We start from the raw sequence: 22,716 nt of genomic DNA on the forward strand, positions 1-22,716 counted from the left end.
TAATTTCCGTTGTTTTGAAAGGTTGGGTAAGTTGGAGGATGAGGAGGAGGGGAGCGTTTTACCGACTGTAAACTGACTGTGTGTAGTCATTGCATTGTCCCTCAGAAATGCATCATGATTTTGACCAGTAATCCTGCTGTCATTTTCAATGAGCAAAGATAATTCCATCTGTCCAACAACAGAGTACAGTTAAATAACCTTTTGTTTTAGTTGAAGATTTCAATTCGATGTGGATTAAGGCTGTAACTGTTCTTATCACCATGTCATGGTGCTTCGTCGTATTTTACAAACACTTTCATTGCTGTTTGTGTTAGTGGATGTTATGTTTAATCGTTCGGGTGTTCACAAAGAAATAGGTACTAGAGGAAACACTGTCGCAAACACTGCATTCAAAAAAACAGCAGGAAGTTAAGGCATCTCTGTGACAACATTTTGGTTAGTTTGGACTTAACGCTCCACTAGTTAAAATGAACCACACGTCTCCTTAGTGTGATGATGATGCAACTTTAAGTTAGAACATTACTAGTTTCAACGTTGGGTTGAATGTGGATTTGCACCCAAACTTAAGCCAGAAACTCTGCTGCATTGGGACAAAAAAGTTACTTGTTAAAGGAAGCTGGCTCTCTCTCTCTCTCTCCCTCCTAACATGAGCTATCAGCTGTTGGGGTGAGTCCCAGCTGCCTCCGCTGTTGACTCTAGAGTGATAGCCATCAGCATTTGCCACATGAAAGGAGAGCAGACTGGTGTTCCTAAAAAAGCAGATGAGAAATAAAGATGAGGAGGCCATGTCTGAATGATGGCTACTTTTCAAGTCGAGATAACTGCATTGATTTATCAGGTGTGTTGTTCTGACCATATCAGGCCTTATATAAATCAGATCCTTCCCCCGGTAGGACATAAAATATGTTCTTTCAGGATAAGATCGTTTGAAGTGGTACAACTTTTCTGCATACTTTCTTGCAAATAGGGCTCCTGGCCCTGGGGGAACGTGTATTTACAATATCAGCCTTCCTGTGCTCTGATAAAGACAAAAGCTTCAATATGATTATGCGTACTTGGGAAGGGAGGAACCTGTTTAGCTCAATGTCTAAAATTACCATCTCTGTGCATGCCAAGAGTCCATGAAGGCAATGCTATCTGTGGTATGTCCCCCAAGCTGGCCTCTATGCTTTTATTCAGTCCACTCATGGCATTTGAAACAGCTTGCTGCAGGTCGAGAGCCGTTTATTGGGGGGAAAAGGGAGTGACTTAGTGGATGCAAACCCTGGCCCCAAACTAGCTGACCAATTCTGTAGTGATCTGAGTAGAGTGGACAGTGTCACTTAGGGGCTCCGTGTAAAAGCCTGTGGATAAGCCATAAGTACAGCCTGAAGTGTAATTGATATTCTTGTGTATGTTAAGGGGCGGCGATTATGTGCTAAAATCGCCTGGCCATGTGTGACAAGAAGGTCCAGGGTAGAAAGACGACTTTCAGTAAAGCAAGAAGCAGAGCTGTAGTTTGACTCCAGGGAAGGCCGAGGAACAGTTCCTGAAAGGAGAAAAGAGACCACAACCCTGTCCTCACAAACTGAGGAGGTCATTCAGAGCCGCCGCCTGTTTCCAGCCAAATTCTTCCCGGTTATTTTGAAGCAACCTTTTTTTAATTTCCTTTTCCCATGCCTTTTCTTTTACTTGAGTTTAGCAAATAAGCAGCAGTGGGGATCTTCTGAGAAAAATATTCACAAATCTTGATTTAATTACTCTCTAACCCACTTTCAAGCTATCCCTCCTCCTCATTGCCTTTTGAAAATCTTCCACAAATCTGTTAAGCTTCGATTGCCAGAAAGATTTTTGAGTGTTTTTTTCTTCGTTTTTTTTTTCTTGACACATTTTGCGTTACACAAATAAGAAAATGGGTTGCCACAGTGGGATGTTGTTTAACACTCCTACCACTCATTGTGGGCGGAGGAGAAGAGAGAAAGCCTCATAGAGTTTGATACCATGCCAGTGTTTCAAAGATTAAGAAGGAACCAAAATAGCTGAGGTAGAGGCAATTTGTCAAGAAACAATTGTGCTGTTTATATTGTTGCGATAATTGAGCTCAATGTCATTTATTTTTTGATCATATCCATCAGTGTTCTGATTTCTCTCTCAGCTGGGCTGTTTTTTGGTCAACCTATGCTGGTCATTATGTTTTTATATACTCAGGATTACAAAAAAAAAACGTTTTAAAAGCCCAGTGGAATTTTTAAATTTGACCAGATTGGCTTTATTATTCCTTTTGAATTGCTAGATTGTGATAGTCTGTCGACCTTTTGTTCTTTTTCCAGCTAATGTCCACTTCTTATGTTAAACAGCACTGTTTTCTTTACAGGAGCTCACCTCCCCGCTCCCCCCATTCAGGTCAGCACCCTGTTGCTCCTCTCTCCCTCACTCTTTTCTTGTCTGAGGCCGGTTGATTCCGGGAAGTGGTTTTATTCACATGCAAATCCTACCAGAACACCATCATTCACGCTGCTAATTACACCAATGTTGGGACTCTGACTTGCTGACATCACTCCGGGATATTAGCATTCAAGGAGGAGAGGGGCCTTGTGTGTGTGTGTGTGTGTGTGTGTGTGTGTGTGTGTGTGTGTGTGTGTGTGTGTGTGTGTGTGTGTGTGTGTGTGTGTGTGTGTGTGTGTGTGTGTGTGTGTGTGTGTGTGTGTGTGTGTGTGTGTGTGTGTGTGTGTGTGTGTGTGTTTCTCTATTATCTCGAAGTGTTGTATGTCAAGCGTCAAGCATGCAGAGCTCCTATGACAGGATATGGAAACTTTGCCTTGCTTTAGAATACAAAAGGTTTGGATTTCTTTTCCCATAACATTGAACAAGTTAACCAAAAGAAATATTTAACTCTCACTTTCCAGCTTTTTTATTTTTTGTAGCTAAAACTGAAAGTTCCTTATCTGTAGAACTGAGTATGTTTCGAATTATTTGATCTTTGAAAAAAAAAAATCCTTTACGTCTTTTTTTCAAAACAGAAAAAAATATAGTCCTATTAATGATCCTGTCAAGCACTGTTAGCCTGATCCCAGGCGCGCTGCTGGTCAACAGGCAAGGCAGGCAACTGCTTTGGGCCCTAGACCAGTGAGGGGCCCCAAAGCAGCAGCCTCAAATGTGCACATTTTGCAATGACAGTAGAAAACCTCCCTAAGGGGCCCATCTGACAGCACTCAGATGGGCCCTGCTGAACGTGGTTCGGAAGGTCCCCCAATTGATTTTTGCCTAGGGGCCCCAACAGGCCTTAGAAACACCACTGCCTGTCCCTTAACTCTTCCCCATCGTAAATAACCTCCCTTTCATTCTGACTTTCATCTTTTTTAAAACATCTTTAAAAAATTATTAAGTGAAGTAACCAAACAGCCTACATTCATATTAAACAAATCAAAAGAATGATCGAATACCGTTGGTACTTTATTTTGAAGGCTGTAACCGGAAGTCATCATGTTATTTGTGTGCTTGACGCTTGTGAAGGATTAAAGCGCTGCTGTTCAGTGGGTCTGCAGCGAGCGGAGCAGCTCCAGCGCTCCGTCTATTTACGCACAGAGAGTCCGCACGGACCTTCACTCAGACTCGCGATCAGTAAACTCACTCCGGGCTTTTTTTCCCCTCTCTTCATTTGGATTTTATGATATGTCGGTGGACGCTGCTTTTATTCTGGAACTGTAAAGAGGGATTCTTATTTTCCACACTTTTAGTTGGCTTTTGGTTCACGCTTTCTCCTCAATCGCTTAACTCCTGACTGTGTTTGCGGATAACAGGGGTCTGACAAAAAAGGCTTTTAAAGGGAGGGGGTGAATGTAGCGGAGGGGTGCAGACACCACGCAGCGGTTTAGAGGAGGGTGTTTTCGTGGCAAAAGCTTTGGCGTTGGAGTTTTGTGACACATTCCGCAATGAGGAAGACCCGTTTTCAAACCCGCAACACCACAAGCAGCTCTGAAGTCAGGGCCATGGCTCTCCTGCGCAGCAGTTTGTAAAACGGTAAGCAGATGATTTACTCTTTGTGTCGGTTTAGGGTCCGTTTTGTTTACGTTTCTTCGCGGTCCAATGCTTTGGAATTGCAGAATTCTCTTTTCAATTTAAACCCATCTATGATTTAAACCTCTTCCCCTCTTTCTGAAACATGCGCTTAAAGAAGTCCTGGAGGACAAATATTAAAGACAACTTTTTTGATTCAAAGTGGGAGGGGTCTTTTTGCATGTGTTAAAGATTTAAACCTGTATCAAGTACTCACTTTTTGTTAATACTTAAGGGGGGGTTATTGAATAAAGTAACACAACTAATGCAGAGTTGTGGGCCCTGTGCTTTCTCTGTGGAGACGTACTCTCGTCGGGTTTTATCCCCCACCCCACCCCCTGTAGCGCAATGGTCAAGCTACTGTGCGCTCTCCAGCCAGAAACTCTTTGTTGGGAGCCTCCGTGTCATATGGCCATCAGTTTGCTTGTAAAAGATCCGATACGTGATTAGAATTCCGTAAAATCCTTCAAATAGTTTCTCATGAAGCCAATTTGTTTGTGTCTCCTGTCAAGTGTTATTATTTTGTCAAGAATAAAATCCTCCTGCGTTCAAACTCGGACATTTTCTTGAGTTTTTGCAAACTGCATTGAACACAAGCCGCATTGGTTGTTGAACTGTTAAGGTTATTTTAAGAACATTCAAGACCAAATGCAGGCTAATTGAGCCGTTTAGGGGGCTACATTTGGTCTGTGCAAGGGTCACTGGATTAGCACATGAATGGACTGACGTGAAGTGATGAATAATGTTGCCTCAGCAGCTGGCTGCAGTGTCATTGGACTCCTTGGGCCTGAGAGCAGCCCAAACATTCAATGAACTGACAGAAGCCTAAATGCCAGATCAGCATTACTGCTGACATCCGAAAGGATTTTCCTTCTCAGACCTCTGAAAAATAATAATATTTCATAAATTGGGCGGCAGTAGAGACTTTGGGTTGGGAACCGGAGGGTCTGCGGTTCAGGTCCCAATATGGACCAAAATATGGAATTTGGTCTGGTAGCTGGAAAGGTGTCATACCACTTCTCAGTCACTGCCGAGGCTCCTTTGAGCAAGGCACCAAACCCCCATCCGCTCAGGGGGCACTTCCAGTGGGGCCAGCCACCGCACTCTAACATCTCTCCATTAATGCATGTCCACAGGTCCTGCTTGTGCATGTGTGTGATTTAGGTCTGTGTGTTTGAGAAGCATGTCTCAAAAATAACAGCGCAAACCACAATTTCCCCCTCGGGGATTAATAAAGTATATAAAATGAAAAAAAAACTCCTCAAATGAGTGACGGTTTTGTAGAGTTAAAATTATCTCCTGAATAATACATCACGAGCTTGTATATTAAAACTGTAAAACCTTCTGTATGTCTTTATTTTAGAAATGTACAGGCAATGATCTGTAACCAGTCTCTATAGGCCTACGTCAAAAATATGTGTGTTGGTAGTCCTGGAGTCTCCTCTTAAACATTACTTCCTTTTTTCCCATTCAGAGGAAGTTTCACTTTATATGTAACAAGTCAACAGTGAATAAGTAATCTTTTAATAAAGGGGCCGCTGTGTGCTGTAAAGAAAAAAGCCCACTCTTTAGAAATACGATGACCGTGAAGTGCTTTCATTTATACGCAAAAGTCCTGAAAGCTGACATTTTCAGGCTGAGCTGCATGTGTGAACTGCATGAATTTTTGCTGACTTTAGCTCAAGTGTTTCCCACCAGCCCCTGGCAAGTTTTCCACGCGAGTCGATGTGAGAATGCAGCAATAAATATGCAGGAAAATTCACAGCAAGCAAAGAGGGGATGTAATGACGTCTATATCCTGCGACTGTATGCACACGTCTGGTGCTTTGTGCATGTAATGAACCTGTTTCATTATAGTTCTGTTTATCAGTTTCATGTGGACACTGGGAATACTTCAAGCTACACATAGCACAAAAATACGTGGATATAATTAGCAAATATTGTCATAATAGGGTTAGCCTCTGTTACTTCATCAGCCACATTTACATTCCACAAGCTATGAATTGCCTTCTGAGCCTAAATGTAACTGCCCAGATTTAGGTTGTGACATATGCTTTATGTTTTTAAAACATTCAAGGTCTGCGGTTTTAGGAATTTTTAAAATTCTTTCAAAGTCGTGGAGGACGTGATTAAAGCATCTTGCGGCTGCTTAACATCATATGCTCGACTCATGGCAGGCCACTTTTTCAAAAACACATGATGTCTTATGGTGTATTTTAGTCAAATTAAAAAAGACATCATATTTAACCGACTATTACAGACGGAAATATTCAGTAAGGTTGAGGATCTAGAAGACCAGAGCGTGTTGATAATAGAGCTACAATTCAACTTTGTATAATTTGTTATGACAGGTGAATTCTGGCCTAATGTGTGTCCTCTGGAACATGCTGCATCTGGTTCATACTAATTGGCCACTAATGGAAAACGTCTCCCTCGTGCCTGATTCTTGTCTTGGAACACCTCAAGCCATGTTTAACAGGGATTAACTCCTAACTGCTCTGAAGTCAACATGCACCCTCTTGTACGTTCTAAGACTTTGTTTACTTGTTTATAGGGAATTTGTGATTTTTTTTTTTTTTTTTTTTGAAAGTCCTGAAAATGAGAAAAGTTTCAAGACACAGAACTCAAAATTCACTGACCAAACAAAAGGCTGTTTCAAAGGAAAAAAATAGTCTGTCCTCCTCTTCTTCTACCAGAGAAAACAAAAACAGGAGCAGGAAAAAATAAGCCCAGACTTGGCTGAAATCTTCTCCCAGCTGTTCTCTCTACTGTGCTTTCCAAGTCATCCAGTCTTCGCTTTCATGCAAGCTGCCATTAAAGAATGGGATTTTAATCTGACCTGTCTAGTGATGCCATGGAAAAGCTACAGCGGTTTTGGGACCTGGTCAGTAATGAGACTGCTTCAAGGCCATACTTTCTTGACTGGCTCTTGGATAGGACTTTAATTTCTTGAGTTTGTGCTAAGTAGACGTCTCTCTTTTGGTTTTGCATAGATCATTTCAATGAGTGAAGCTTTTCTATGCTTTCAAACACATGTTCGAAGATGGAAACTTTACCTAAGCTTTCTGATGGGTTTTCTCACCAAACAGAAGTCCCTGTTTCTGAAATCTTGCAGCACTGACCTAAAACAATGGAACCACATCTTTGTAACTGTCTTAGGTTCCTAACAGACCCTGGTTAAGCATTAAAACAGCCTGTTACTTGAAAAGTAAGAGTGGGGCGATGATAATTAACCCAAAACTGTTAATCATTGTTCATTGACATCATGGTCACAGTGTTATTACCTAACAAAATACCCCCCAGGTCTTGACAAACACCACACTCTGACCAACCAATGACACATCAGCATTTACATCTCCCAGGGGATGAGAGGACAGCCACATTTGAATTATAAAGAACAAGCCTTTTAACTTCCTTCTCTGTACTTTAAAGTTATTTATAAGGCATCGGTGATGCACTCAACTTGCATTACCAAAATCCCCCCAGATCTCTCCTAATTGAAATCATGTAGATTACAAGGGGAAACCTGGGGATTAAGTTTCAGTTGAAAGGAAATCCCAGGCATGTGCATGAAGCGTGTTGTAAATCAGGAGGTTAGGAAGGGAGAGATGATCAACAAGCCCTCAAAGGCAGACACTACAGATCTGGCATTGGGAGATCAGATGTTTGTGAAGAAGGTCATCAACACATCTTGATTGATAGATTTAAGTCAGCGAGGAGCGTTTCCCCAAAGGTCACAAGTTTCTCTGCATCAAGATTGAACTCGGCCAAGACTGGATAGGCAGGAGCATTAGTATATGTCCTGTCGGAAGGAATGTGGTGTGTAATGCTTTCCCTCAAGCTCCGGCTATTTGTATACTCTTATCTCCATGAGACCCTACTCACTGAGAGGCAGAAATAACTACCACCACTGAGCAGCATGACTCCTGAACGGAAGAGGTGTCTGTGTGTGCTTAATTATTTTCGTCTTCACCTTTACTTCTTTTCGTTTTCACTTTCAATCCTGATGCTTGCTATATAGTGTTAGTCTTTCATAAATAAGTCATGAGAGTGATGTTGCTGGGCTGTAATGAGGCAGGCTGAGTTGCCCCTGGCTATATCATCATGCCGCTGGGACAGGGATTTGCCAAACACCAGTGGACCTGCATGACAGCTGCTTGATGACTTTCTCTGCCTGAGCTGCATTTCTGCCGCGATTATCATACACATCAACATTTATATTCTACTGACGTTACGTGGGTTTTTATGGAGTCAGCATGTGCAGCCTGTGGCTTGCACTTTGACAATGTCATCAGAGGTGATAGAGTCTGCCTCTCTGCATGAGATACTTTATAAAGTTCGATCTGTCAGTGAAGGAATCCAAAGTGTTGACTGAGATTTTGCCTCCACTCCAGACCTATATGTTTGTACATCCTCTTTTTAAGGATAACAACTGGCTGCATGCCAGTGGGTTGTTTTTACTTGGATATTCCCAAGAAGTTTCAAAGTATTTCCAGTATCCTTTCCATCACCAAAATCCATCAGTGCTAAGCCAAGCAGACAGAAGTGCTTCATCCATCGAGACTTAACCTGTGCACAAAAAGGGCTCCATTGAACAAGAGACGAGGTGAGACTTGGCCAGCTCTCCACATGGCGCTGTCTGCGCTTGAAACACTTTATACCAACAGATCCTCAGCCAAGCAAGCTGTCAGTCTGTCAAGGAGTGTCCTGAGTGTCCTTAAGCTGCTCCGTATAGGGCTCTCAGTAAGACAGGCAGGCGTCCGTCTGGGAAGGTAATTGGATTGTCTCCCTGGTTTGGCTGCCTGAGGGGCAGCAAGGGTTAGTGGGATACGACCTTCTGGCCAATTACACTTTCCTCCTCATGCAGGTGCTAAGAGCTGTCAAGGACATATGGATCTGTATGTGAGCAGTGTCTTCTCCCTTTTTATCCAATGAACAGATACTAAAGGCTGGCTCAATGTTCATATTCAACCATGCACTCTGTTCAAACAACTTGCTGCTCTGCTTTTTTTTGCGAGATGTCTCACATCCACAACCACTCAGTCGTTTTTTTCAGGCTTTTTCAAAGAGCGTTGTGATTGTTTGACGCTTGCCTCTTTGTAGCGGCGGGTCCACTTGACTAATGACACTAAAGCACTCTCCTGGCTAAGCATCTGCTCGTGTTTCTCTCTAACCTTGTGCACAGGGACGTTTGTATGTCTACATCCTGGCTCGCATTGTAGTGCGTTTATTCAGACTGGTTTCCATCACTGTCACTGGCTGTATTCTGCTGATTTCCATAGGCTGTTGTTGATCATATGAATCCCAGAGGATAATTGAGCATTGTTTGTGGTACCCTCTTTTTTACTAAGAGCGGCAGTGGGAATCCTTGACCTTTAAACTGTGTGAAGTTCACATCCTGTGTGTGAAGAAGGCTTGCTAACACACACAAACTTGATATCATTTTGAGTCAAAGTCAGGAGGTTCATATGGGTTTTTTTGTTCCCGACAGGTTGCCATAGTTACAATCCAGTATCATTGTTTAGACATTTTTAATATCTTTACAGATTTTCTGATTAGTGGAAGGCTTAAGATAACGACATCTTGTCTTGTTTGTTCTCCCAAAAGTATATCTATTTACTTGGTGATGTTTTCACCCCAGAGGTAGTATATCATCTGAGGCAACATTTGTTTAAAAATGAAGAAACGTTACTGTCAAACTAAAAATCACACTTCATCAGGATTGTACACACAGTGAATTGACCCCTGCTTTCATTTCTTTTTCTGAACCCAATCCCACAAAATCTTTTATTGATATGCATCTGTTAAATGAAGTGTTGCGACCCTCCTACATCAGCTTGACAGAGTGTTTTTTTTTGTGCCCATGGCAGGAAGATCTGTGTGCACTGTAAGTGTCGTCGTGAGGAGCATGCAGTGACAGCCATGCCTGTAGAGATGGAGAAGACTGTCACCAAGCTGATGTACGACTTCCAGAGGAACTCGACCTCAGATGACGACTCAGGCTGTGCGCTGGAGGAGTACGCCTGGGTACCTCCAGGACTTAAACCTGAGCAGGTATTACCATATCAAACTCATACACACCACATTCAAACTGGACAACATAAGCCGAGGTCTGTTTAAATTATCTGTCACATTGTGCAGCAGCAACAGGGTTCTATAGCACTTCAGAACACTCCCAAATCAAAGGACAATTTGAGCCTTGATATTACTTATAACTAAGATGTTTTTGGTCCAAACTGCAAGTCAGACATGGCAATGTTCATACACATAGAATTCAAACACCTGGGACAAATACAATGTTAGCATTATTAAGTGCTGATCAAGGTCTAACCATGAGAGAAAATGTGTTTCAGTGATTTGAAATGAGTATTACTTTGTGCTATTTCTACATTCATGGTGTAACCCAGGTTAAAGTTCTATGTGGGACACTGAGTATAGTGTTACACCTTGTACCTATTTTGTGCAACTGTAAAGTTATATATTATAGTATTATAACCAGCTGGTTTTGCCTTGTGCTCCTTCTGCAGGCTAAAAAGTCATGAGGCTTGTGTTCCTCCAGCAGTAACATTAATCTCCACCTCAAAAACATGTTAACAGTCGGTTTCACCGCCCTTGGGACGGCTAATCTTCACCTGCGTGAACACATTAAATGGCCCCATGCATTTCGATTAAATCCTCTTTTACAGTGCTCCGCTCAGCAGCTCCAGGTGGGCACATGTGGGAGGGTTTTCAGTTTTACAGGACAATACATGTGTTTATGGGGGCCGGTTTCATTTTGTTGATGAGCTGAGGACAATGAGCCGGTCAATATAATGTTGGCACAGCTCCCAGGTTTTCACCTCCGAGGACCGAGCTCTGCTTCTTTTCTGTTTTTTCATTTCCCTCCAGGGCCACACATCTAACCCTGAAGTCAATTAGGCTCCCATCTAGAGGTGATATGGTCCCCTGAACACTAAAGCCATTAAGAAGACTGGACTGTGCAGTATTACACAAACACAACCCTGAAAAACATTGATAGAACATGTTCTGTTGTATACTCTTGGAAACTCTTTTTATTAAAAAATTTTTGGTTCATTTTTACAATTAAGAACATTTTTTTTAAAACCCTATATTAAAACATTTCTGCTGTGATAGTAGTTTAATTTCATTTCCGCAACTTGACTTCCAAGTCCTCCAAGCTGTGGAAACATCTTGTGTGACCTGCTGCAGTGGAGCGGAAGTACTCCTGACGTGGGGCTTTTTGACCCCCAGTTCTTCGGCCTCCGCATGAGGGAAAGACAGAGTGAGAATAAAGGAAGATTGTAAACACAAAGGCTAATCTCCAGGATCTAAACTGTGGGTTTAGGTTTCCCCCGCAGGGAGTCAGTGTTGTGTATGAGTCTGCTGTTCAGCCAGCAGCAGTGTAAAGTCACTATTCTGCAACCAAAGATTTCAGACCAGGACGGCTGCGTTGAGTGAGATGTAGCTGAAGATTATGAGGGATATAACACTATCCTCCTGTGTGTTTGCATTTCTGTCAGCAGTCACTGAAATACAGTCGGTGAAAAAAAAGATGGATTTTTATCACCAAACACAGCCATTACATAGTGAGTTCACGATTTTATGGAGCAGCAATCCTGCCAATATTCTCCCCTACCGCCTCCTCTTGCTCTCTTCTCTCCATCCTTTTCAAATAAAATTCTTGCATGTTGCCAAGTTACAGCTTGTCAAGGCCAAGTATGTCACTCAGCAACAGCCAGTAACTGATTTTTTTATGTTCCTTAACCAATCACATAGCACGAGATGCAGTCTAATGTGCAGAGTCTGCTTCACAGTTACCAAGATCTGATTTTCATTTGCAGCCGAACATGAAGTATTCTGCTCACATAGGGGATAGTTAAATAGCAATTAAGTTTGAGGTTATTCATGCAAGCTTAAGGTCTTTTGAGGCCCTGTGGATAAAATAACTTTCAAACAACTAAGGGCCAAACTGAAAGGGCTGGTAAAAGTCCACCTGTACCTAAAGAGACTTTTTAACCCCTCCACATCTGAGTTCAATGGCTATGAAAACTTTCAGACCCTGACCATATTACGGTCAGAAGCTTTGAATGAGAGAGAAGTGCCGAAGCATTTCAAAGTGATTGGGAGACATATTGAGCACTTTACGGAGAAAGGTCTTTGTTAGTTATGTAAGCAGCAGTTTGGCTAAAGAGCAGATCCGTTTGAATAAACAGTACAGCATCTGACTTCCCATCTAGCACAATCACAAGTTTTTGAAAAGAAAAATTAGCTAATGTTACCATGCCAACACACCAAACTATGTTGTTCTTAAGTGGAACATTGTACCTGCTGAGAATCAGCCCATTATCAGTGATATTGAATCAACCTTAACTGTGCTGTACTTGAAGAGAATCAGTGGTTTTGTTAACTCACAGTTGCAGTGAAATATGATATAGTGAAATAAAATAAATGAATAAATAAATGTGTGTGTATATAAATAAATGTATGTGTGTGTGTGTGTGTGTGTGTGTGTGTGTATATACAGTATACACACACACACACACACACACACACACATACATTTATTTATATACACACACACACACATATATATATATATATATATAAAACCCCTGAGGGAAATTGTACCATGCTTGGCTCTAACTAGCAGTATTCCTCTACAATATAATATCTATGTCCACTAACCACTGCAAAGTGGATTGTTGAGAGAATGTTAGGAGTGGTGCCTGGTGGTGTCTTTTCCTCTGGCTCTCTGGCCATTAACAGTCAATAGAAACCAGCTGTGTGGAGTGATCACTCTTGTCACTCAGTTGTGAAGTCCTACCATTTGCTTTAGGCTTTAAAAACACTCCTCTGAGTACAGTACGAACTCCTGCCCTGTCTTTAGCTTCATCTGCTTTCGATTACAGTTATTATCACAAGCTGCTCCTTTTGGCTCTCGCCTGCATCTGCGTCAATTATGTGTGTGTGTGAGTTTGTGTGTGTATTTGTGTAAGTCTGTGTTTGTGTGTGTCTGTATTAGTGCATGTCTCAGACCATGTTTTCCTTGGGGCAATGTGCCTTTCACCTAAAGACTGTAAGCCTGATGTTATAAGATTCATGCTCTGCAATTTATCATTAGCAGTATGTGTGTGTGTGTGTTTATGTATGTGTGGGTATTTTAAAGCATGTGCACATAGTCGCTGTGTGATTTATCAGGACAGAACCACAGTTAGTCCTTCATTGACTAACCTGAGATGCCCCTGGCGTCACATGCTGTATTGCTTGACATGGATCCTGCACCGCTTGCCAACACAAGTAAGCCAACAAAAACAAGGCAAAAAGGAAATAGGTCACACCTAAAACTAGGGACTGTGGCTGTTAGTTTAGAAACAACCAACATGGATCCTCTAGTCTGTGAGGAAATACTCATCATATAGAACTGAATACCATGGCTTTAGGAAAGTTGAACCTAAACGTATTAGATTATTGGGCTGTTGATGATTTAGCAGTTAAGTCACGCCTTGTGAACGGAGGCTGTAGTCCACAAAGCCAGCAACCCCGGTTCAAGTCCGACCTGTGGCTCCAATGATAGACTGAGTGTTATTTGCCAAGGACAAAGCTGATGACTTCCAGTCAATAGAACTATTTAGTAGACATATAAGTCATTTAGACTGAAGTGACCCAGCCAGCTGGTATCGATCACGTTTAGTCTCTCGTTACTTCCAAAGTATTTTATTACGTGTTTTGCTATTTTTGATTCTTCTTGTCTTGTTCTCTTTTCTATTTTCACTGTTCCCTCATCAATATTTTATTCTGCATTCCTCTCCCCACTGCTGTGCTCAAATCTCACTTTAAACCCTGCAGTTTTTGCGGTCCCCCCCACCCCACCCAATCACAGTCATATATGGCATCCTGACCTCTGTAATACCCCGGCCTCCCGTTACTGTGTAATAAAAAAGACCACACTAAATAACACTGAGATGACATTCATTGTCTGCTGCTGTAATGCAAAGAATGTCCAAGTAATTTGGAATGGTCAGATTAGCATTAATCCTGCGGTCGCACACATGCGCATTCACATGCACTGTTACACACATTCCATTTAATCACCTTTTTGTCCATTCGTGTGTGTGTGTGTGTGTGTGTGTGTGTGTGTGTGTGTGTGTGTGTGTGTGTGTGTGTGTGTGTGTGTGTGTGTGTGTGTGTGTGTGTGTGTGTGTGTGTGTGTGTGTGTGTGTGTGTGTGTGTGTGTGTGTGTGTGTGTGTGTGTGTGTGTGTGTGACGGGTCAGTAATACATTCTCATGTCAATGGTCCAAGATGGAGAGGTGAGGTTCCATTAAGTCGCCGCTGGTGGGTCATAAATCAAAGTGATTTTAAGTGTGTGTGTGTGTGTGTCTGATTTTGTGTTTTGGAAACTCCCTATTGTTGCTCATGTACATTTCTTTTCACATATTTCAACCGTTTGGTGCTGAAATGATTAATCGACATGGTTTAGATTTTGAAAAATAATTAAAGTAATTTATCCAAAAACAATACCGGTAATCTTAAATGTCAACTGCTCCTGAGTGTTTTTCAGGTTGGTCCGCTGGTTTACATGTTCACAGGTATGTTGCTGTTCCTCATTCCTCTCCTTGTCTCTCCCTCAGGTTCATCAGTACTACAGCTCCCTGCCTGAGGACAAGGTGCCCTACGTGAACAGCCCAGGAGAGAAGTACCGCATTAAACAGCTGCTCCATCAGCTCCCGCCGCACGACAATGAGGTGAGAGTCCAAACTGACCCCATCCCCCACCTCTATCTATCTATCCATCCATCTCTCCCTCCCTCCCTCCTCCCATCCTTCACGGCTACACACAGATAAAAGGATAGAGAGAGGAGGAGACAGTCAAGAAAAATAGAGTCTGCCTCTAGCATTAATAAAATAGCAAGGTGCTTTATTGTGAAGCTGCCTGCATCTGTTTTTTAACATTTTTAAATCAACTTCATAGTTTAAATGTTACCACTTCATTGGGACATTTGAGTAACTCCATACCAGCCTTTTAAGCAGACTGAGTCACCGACTTTTTTCCTCACATTATTCAGAGTAAAGTTTATTACAAGTCACTTTCTCTTAAGAGCAGGCCTCTATATGTTGAATGGGAATAACATCCTAAAAGAAGCGGTAGAGGTTTCTCAGAGAAGACGATGCATGTTTTTGTGGATCCATATTGCTAAATGGTTAACAGATATACCACATAGGTGTAAAATCTACTACCAGGATTTTGAATGCTTCTTTGTTTAGACAACCAGGAAAACCTGCGTCTAAAATAACACATTTTAACATGCGACCAATATCACATATATAGTAATATGCCAATAGTGTGGCAATAATAACCAGGTTTGAAAAAAGTATCAATGATATACGAATTAGAAAAATATAGGCAACAAGCTTCATCTTTATATTATCACAAAACATACCCTTTGAGTGATTAAGTCGTTAATAAAGTGTTTGTATTTGTTTGCTCGTGTGTGTGTGTGTGTGTGTGTGTGTAGGTACGCTACTGTAACAGCCTGGATGACGAGGAGAAGCGGGAACTGAAGATCTTCAGCAACCAACGGAAACGGGACAACCTGGGCCGCGGAAATGTCCGTCCGTTCCCCCTGACGATGACGGGAGCAATTTGCGAACAGGTAGCTGACAGAAAGCCAAAAAAATCATTCCCTTTTTTTTTTTTTATCGCCCCCCAACAGGCAAGACATATGAAAAGCTCAAAGACGATCTGAAAGTGTCCCTTGGTTTCACTTCTAAATGTCATTCCTGCATCGATTCCTGTGACATGAGTGAATTAAGTATGACAAGAGCAAAGGTGTGTCATGTGGACAGCAGAATGAAAGCAATGAATCATGTGACGGATGTTCTGCACGGCCTGCTGGCATTTCAGCTCTTTGTTGTGATGTATGACAGGGGCTTTATGTTGAAGTAGGAAAGGCGAGGCTTTCTTTTATTGCCATGTTGTGATGTTGTCAGTCTCTGCTCTTCACAGGATTTTGAAGTGGAGTACATGATATGTTGTATTTCATGTTTCCCTCTGCTGTTAGATCTGTTAGACTCAAACCATTACTGCAGCCTCTCATAATACCCAGAGATCTGTCAATCTTTGAAATATCTGATACTACTGTCCACTTTGGGAATAAATATTTCAGGTATGTTGTCGGCAGTTGTTCTTGTAGTAGCCTTGTGGGAACACAGAAAGCAATTGAGTTTTCTATTAAATAAGCTAGTGCACTCAAGCATCCGCCAGCCATTTGTGACCGTTTGTACAACAGGCAAATCAGAGCTACATACTGTTGTGTGGCTGCCTTAGGTGTATAACTGCTTTACAGCTTGTGTTTCTCATTCTCTGAGCAGACGCACATCCAAACTCACGTACATGAGGGAGCAGATTATTGGGAGAGTGTGTATCGATTGAGTTCCCCACCCCCACTTTGGCCTCCTTGGAACTGCAGGCTGTGCGCCAGTTAGATAACCTGCTTGTAACTCTCACTCCTTCCCCCCCCCCACCCATTTTAAATCCCCGACCTGTCCCTGTCTCCGTAGCGCTAGCTTTGTTTATCATTTAGACTCCACGCTTTTACATCTCCATGACGATATCGCTTGCCGTTTTCTTTGATCCTCCGACATGTCGATCAGTTTTGATTTCCTGTCACCCGTCAGTGTCGTCTAAGTTTGAACCAATTTACACGCAGAATTGTGTCAAATACCAGAGATGCACCAATCTGATACACTGCATCCCTATCAGCATAGATACTGACATTATTAAATGTCCCATGGAAATGGTTACTTGAACTTCCTGAAGGATGTTCACCACCTTAAAGGCCTTTGTGGCCAGATGTATTTGTTAAACCATAAAATGTGAAGAGGTACAACAATGGGACCTGTTATGGGAGAGAGAAAAGTGGAAGCACAACATTGTTAACACTGATAGAATTTGTGTGGCTATACCCACGTTCTGAAAACCCTCTCTTCTCCTTCTCCCTCTTCTATGACCTTTCAGTGTGGAGGTCAGATAAATGGCGGCGACATTGCTGTGTTTGCGTCACGGGCTGGTCACGGCGTGTGTTGGCACCCAGCGTGCTTTGTGTGCAGCGTCTGCAATGAGCTCCTGGTGGACCTCATCTACTTCTACCAGGACGGGAAGATCTTCTGTGGCAGGCACCATGCTGAGAGGCTGAAGCCACGCTGCACCGCCTGTGATGAGGTACACGCACGTCACATGCACACACATGCTCATACAGAGGATCATGCATTACTTCGACATACTGTGCCTTTAATTTAACACGCATGATTATGAAGACACCAAGCAAACAGGCTTCCCAATACACACTGTAATATTTTCACAGATATATTCCTCCCTTCTAATGGGGTCAGCTCTCAGTATCCTGATCCCCCAACCATTAGCTCTGACTTACTCTCTCTGCAAATGAGGACGAGGACACAGTTAGTACTTAAAAAGCACCCTGGTGTTTTAACAGCAGTGTAATTAAAAGTAAATGCACCATCTCTCCACATACATTAGCCTTCTACACCAGTCAGTGACAAAGAGGACGATTTAAGAGTGCTAAGCTGGAGAGCAGATAACGGTACATATGGAGGGGAGGAAGGGCAAGCCAAGGCTTTGTCCTGTCATTCAGCGCACACTAATAACCCAACCAAGGTTTAACCTCTGAGGACCTGTGATAAACTATACTCTCTCCTGCCTTTTCTTTCTTAGGTCATCCTCGCAGATGAGTGCACTGAAGCAGAGGGGCGTCACTGGCACATGAAGCACTTCTGCTGTTTTGAGTGCGAGACTGTGCTGGGGGGCCAGCGCTACATCATGAAAGAGGGGCGGCCCTACTGCTGCTCCTGCTTCGAGTCCCTCTACGCTGAGTACTGTGACTCCTGCGGGGAACATATTGGTATGCTACACCATCGCTTTGCATCTATCACTGTTGATAAATGCCACATCGATCACCAACAGGTCATCCAAAAGAAAACTATAAAGAAAATTGAGTACTATACTTGGATACAGGGAGGGGAGGTGAGGCCTTTTTAAGGAGGTTGAAAGAATGACCTCATTTTCTCAAAGCGATAACACAGGGGAGAAATGGATTCTGTGGAAAAGATGTGGCCTGGTTTCTGGAAATATATCACTGACTGATCTTACTAATTGTTTTAAGTTTGAGGTAAAGGCACATAACACCGGGCCACAGGGCACAGAAGTGAATACTGTAAATAAAGTGCAACCTGAAACCCACCTGAGGCATGTTTACAACATTTAATTGTGTTTTAATCTCACAATCTGCTTCTTGTGTTTTATTCGAACGCACCATGTGTCAGTTAAACACAAATGTAAGTCAGTTAAGTGTTTTAGGAAAACCCGGCAGAGAAAAGAAACAGGGTTATTTTCCAGAGTAAGACTTTCATATTAGCACCTCTTGGCCTCCTGCCACCTCCTGTTAACATTTCTGCATGTGGGTACATATTTGTGCATACCCCAGATACGTCCAGGTGTGATTCTGGCACATACCTCTCAACAAATTTGCCTTGTAATTATTTGTCAGACAGGATACAGAGAGGCATTTGACTTTACAAACACAACTCTGTATTAATTGAAACCATCAGAAATCATGCTACATCCAGCTGGCAGCCATTAGTAAATAGTTGGTTTTCATTTCCCACTGCAACAACTGCAGGCACTCTGAAAATGTAATGTGTTTATACAATGCTGGGAAAGCTCCATAATGACTTCCCCCTCTAACAAAGTTACTTTACAGCCTCCAGCTCTTTATTCTCACTCAGCACGCACTTCATATTCTGCTGTTTTCACTTAGAACAGCATTTTTAATAAAGACAATAAGATACTTAGTTTCATGCACTTTGATAAAGACATGTTGCCTCTACTTCTTTTGTGCATTTTGTACTGGACTCTCACTGTCTAATTGAACCTCAACCTCAAGATGTAATGTGTTGTTTCTTTCCTACAGGCATTGACCAAGGCCAGATGACGTATGACGGGCAGCACTGGCATGCCACAGAGGGCTGCTTCTGCTGCGCCCGCTGCAAGCGTTCTCTATTGGGTCGGCCTTTCTTGCCCAAGCAGGGCCAAATCTTCTGCTCACGCTCCTGCAGTCTGGGGGAGGAGCCCAACGGCTCCGACTCCTCTGATTCAGCCTTCCAAAGCGCTCGCTCCACCAGAGAGTCCAGACGCAGCTCTAAGACTGGAAAGACTGGAGGAGGTGGAGTGGGTGGAGTGCAGTCTGAGAGATTTTCAGGAGAGGTGGACCCACTGTCTTTACAAATGGATCTTCTTAGTCTCTCCAGCCAAACGCCCAGTTTGACTCGTGAGCCACCTGCCTGGCAGGGCCAAGAGCAAGCAGGTGATGGCTATAATTATCAATCCCAGTCCGACTCAACTGCCAACCCCACCCCTCTGCAGCTCCTCAGTCAGTGCAATGTCAGGACAACCTATAACCCCTCCTGCTCTGGACAGAGTAATCAACAGCAAGATCACAGGATCAAGGACCACGGAGGCTTGAAGAGACCACCAATCTCAGCTATGAAGGGACACTCGCTCAATGAGATGTGGTTCCAACAGCCAGGTCCAGAGGAGTACTATCCACCCAAACTGAGGACCCAAAAGAGCGTCACTGAAGTGTCCCACTGTCCTCAGCAACACAACGGCTTCTCCTCGGACAAGCGCTCCATCAGTTTCCATGGCTTTCAGAGGGACAAAGATGTAGGGCTTCCAGCACCAGTCCAGGTGCCAAGAAGCAGGAACCCGATAAATGCACTTAACTTCACTGAGCAACTCACCCCTCTAGAGCAGACCCCAAGGGGATCCATGGAGTCCCTTGCCCTGTCCAATGCTACAGGTTGGTATTAGTCTTGGTATTATTTTAGCATGACCAAGAAAAGTTGTATGTTTCTGGTAATTTAGTGGTAGCTGTATTGGGATGCGTCACTTTGTGTTTTAACGACCTGACATTCAGCGAGACAAAAGTACCATGTTTAATTCAATGAGTTGCAATTAGATAAAAGACAAAGTCAATACTAAATTCAACTCTTTATCCCGACAGGAAACTCTGCAGAGGGAGGAGGAAAGCGCCAGGAGCATCTTTCTCGTTTCTCAATGCCGGACCTGAGCAAAGACTCTGGAATGAATATATCAGAAAAAAGTAACATGGGCACTCTTAACTCATCCGAGCAGTTTCGTAGCTCTGAGTCCATTCACAGCCTCACTGCTGGTCAGCCCTACATGGAAATGGATCCTCCCAGGTCTTCCAAGTACCAAGTGCAGTACTGCGACCCCCATGGCATGGCTGTGGGTATGGGTATGACTCATTTACCACCTGGTTTCACCTTCCAAGAGGAAGATAGGGTGAGTTTAGTGAGCAGCGCGAACGCTGCTCGTTTGCCACCAATAAGTGAGCGCAGGATGGTTGCTGGAGGAGTTGGTGGAAGAGGATCAAGTGTTAGGATTGATGCTCAGGAGGAGACTCCCCAGAGACGCAGACACCACCACCGCTCCCGGAGATCTCGTCGGTCTCGTTCAGAAAACGCTCTCAACTTGGTGGCAGAGCGGAGAGTGAGACCTCAAGAAAGACCACAGATGCGTGTCTGTGAGGATTACGATCGTTTCCCGCCACCAAGGAGTGCAAGGGACCAGTTTGGTGTCGGAAGAGGAGCGGGGAGATATCAGCCCCAGCCCTTCAGGCAGTGTCCAAGAACCACTTCAGACCTGACCCTTCAGAACCCTGGGTCCAGCCGACGGAATGGTTTGAACCAATACTCCTGGGATGATTATGATGACGACGACTGGTGCTCCACCTGCTCGTCGTCTTCCGAATCTGACGATGAAGGTTACTTTCTGGGTGAGCCAATCCCCAGACCCATCCAGCTTCGTTACCTCAGCAACCAGGAGCTGGTCCATAAGTACAACAACACAGGGATGGGAGGACCCAATCGCAATGGGCAGTTGCACACCCGAAAACGCAGAAAAAGCAAGAACTGCATAATCTCCTAACATTCTGACTCTTGGAACAGTTAATGACTCTTTTTTTGTTTTTAGCTTGTGTACGCAAACATCCTCCATCTGGAACAAGAAATTAATAAAGCCTACAGTACATTAATTCAGTATTGTTGAGTGTTGAATATCATGTGATTTAAAGTCTGTGATAAATAACAGTTGTTTAACGGTGACAAAGCAACAGTGCTTGCATGTTATTTTTAATTTAAAGCTTTGGAATATCCGCAGTTTTAAGACTTAACAGTTACACGCACAGGTCAATCAATTTCAAACAGTCATAGGAAACTGATGTGCAATTATTTTAAAATGTAACTTCAATTCCATTCAGCAAATGCGTGTGAGGGTGTCTGTTTGATACAGTTTAGCTTTTTGATGCAATGTGATTTAGGTAAAGGATGTACTGTACTAATGTATTCAGTTCATAGTATGTACATAGATAAATGAATTAATAATTTCTCTTAAGTTAAGGAAGTCTGTGTAAATATGGTTGTAAATGAGGCCTCATATTTTTATATTTTGTATGGATAGAATCATGTATGTATTATATATCTATAATGTAGAGCTAGACAGTGAAAAACAACGTATGCATGTTTTGTTTGGCTGACCTGGTCCTGCATTCGGAATAAAGGAGTATTTCAGTGAGAACTTTGAGTGACAGCTGGTGTTTTTCTCCTGAGAGTGCGACCTGCAAACAAGTGTTGCATAAAGGTGAATGATTGCCTACCAATCACCTTCTCCATCTGTTTAATGCATAAATGAATGACAATGTGGTGTAAAGGTTGATTATAGAGTCACCCTCCATGGGATTGTTTTACACAGATAGTAATTGGTGCCTTGACACTCAAACACAGAGGGCTCTGTTGTCCTGAAAATGTAACTGAAGTTCTGTTTTATGAAATCAGCCTTTAGGCAAACGAGAAAAGAGATATTTGTAAGGGATTTACTAATTTGGTGATTTCTCAAACTTTCTAAATCACATCGGGCAAACTTTTCTCTGATGTCCAGTGAAAAAATATCAACATTTGCAATACTAAAACGTAGTAGTTAAATCCGTGTCATCATTTGAAATATTTCAAAACCCTTCTCGAGCAGTCAAAAATGAATGCGGACTTGTGGCCTGCTTTTGGATAAACTATTAAATCATTAGTAATTTCAATGCTTTTTTGTTTTTTGACTTGAAGCTTAAACTCCGGATCAGAACCAAATACCAGCAAGGCATAAGACATTCCCATCACCAACAGCACAACTTTTAAGAGCTTATTAGCATATTACAATTCTCAATGTGAGCATGCCATGCTGATATTTGTAGTCACCAGTCAAAGCACAGCTGTTTCCAAATGCAGCTTCAGGTTTGCAGTTACCTTGTCGGTAGCCTATTAGTCTTCTACTTTAAAGAAACCAAACAAATCCTTTTCAAGTTTAGATCCTGTTTAGATATTGGCATGTACAGACAGTCAAGCAGATTGTGTCTGTGTCATACTGTAAATTGGATTGCCTGATGTCCATGTGGTCCAGGGATTAATGCTGCTAGCCCCCCCTAATCCACGCACACAAACACACAAGTCTGAAAAACAAGGTGTGTAAATGTCAATCTCTTGATTAGAGGTGTAGACTCTAATCACTAATGCTACTGGTGTGATTGGCACATTAGT

The 22,716-nt window shown here is 42.7% G+C and overlaps 1 protein-coding gene across 3 annotated transcripts in view; it reads left to right on the plus strand.

The window, feature by feature from the left end:
• The window catches only part of prickle2b (prickle homolog 2b), an 86,054-nt gene extending 64,326 nt beyond the window's left edge, over nt 1–21,728 (plus strand). For 2 of the 3 annotated variants that reach the window (XM_079341270.1, XM_079341272.1), the window contains 7 exons: nt 9,906–10,089; nt 14,665–14,778; nt 15,549–15,686; nt 17,051–17,254; nt 17,768–17,954; nt 19,023–19,910; nt 20,115–21,728. In XM_079341270.1, the coding sequence (XP_079197396.1) occupies nt 9,906–10,089; nt 14,665–14,778; nt 15,549–15,686; nt 17,051–17,254; nt 17,768–17,954; nt 19,023–19,910; nt 20,115–21,061 (2,662 nt within the window). In that variant the 3' untranslated portion in view covers nt 21,062–21,728. Of the gene's footprint in view, nt 1–3,492; nt 4,000–9,905; nt 10,090–14,664; nt 14,779–15,548; nt 15,687–17,050; nt 17,255–17,767; nt 17,955–19,022; nt 19,911–20,114 lie in introns of those variants that run through there. The other variant, XM_079341271.1, reaches the window with a different exon arrangement.
• The last annotated feature ends 988 nt before the right edge of the window (nt 21,729–22,716 follow it).

This window comes from Symphodus melops, assembly GCF_947650265.1.
Source record: "Symphodus melops genome assembly, chromosome: 4".
NCBI lineage: Eukaryota > Metazoa > Chordata > Actinopteri > Labriformes > Labridae > Symphodus > Symphodus melops.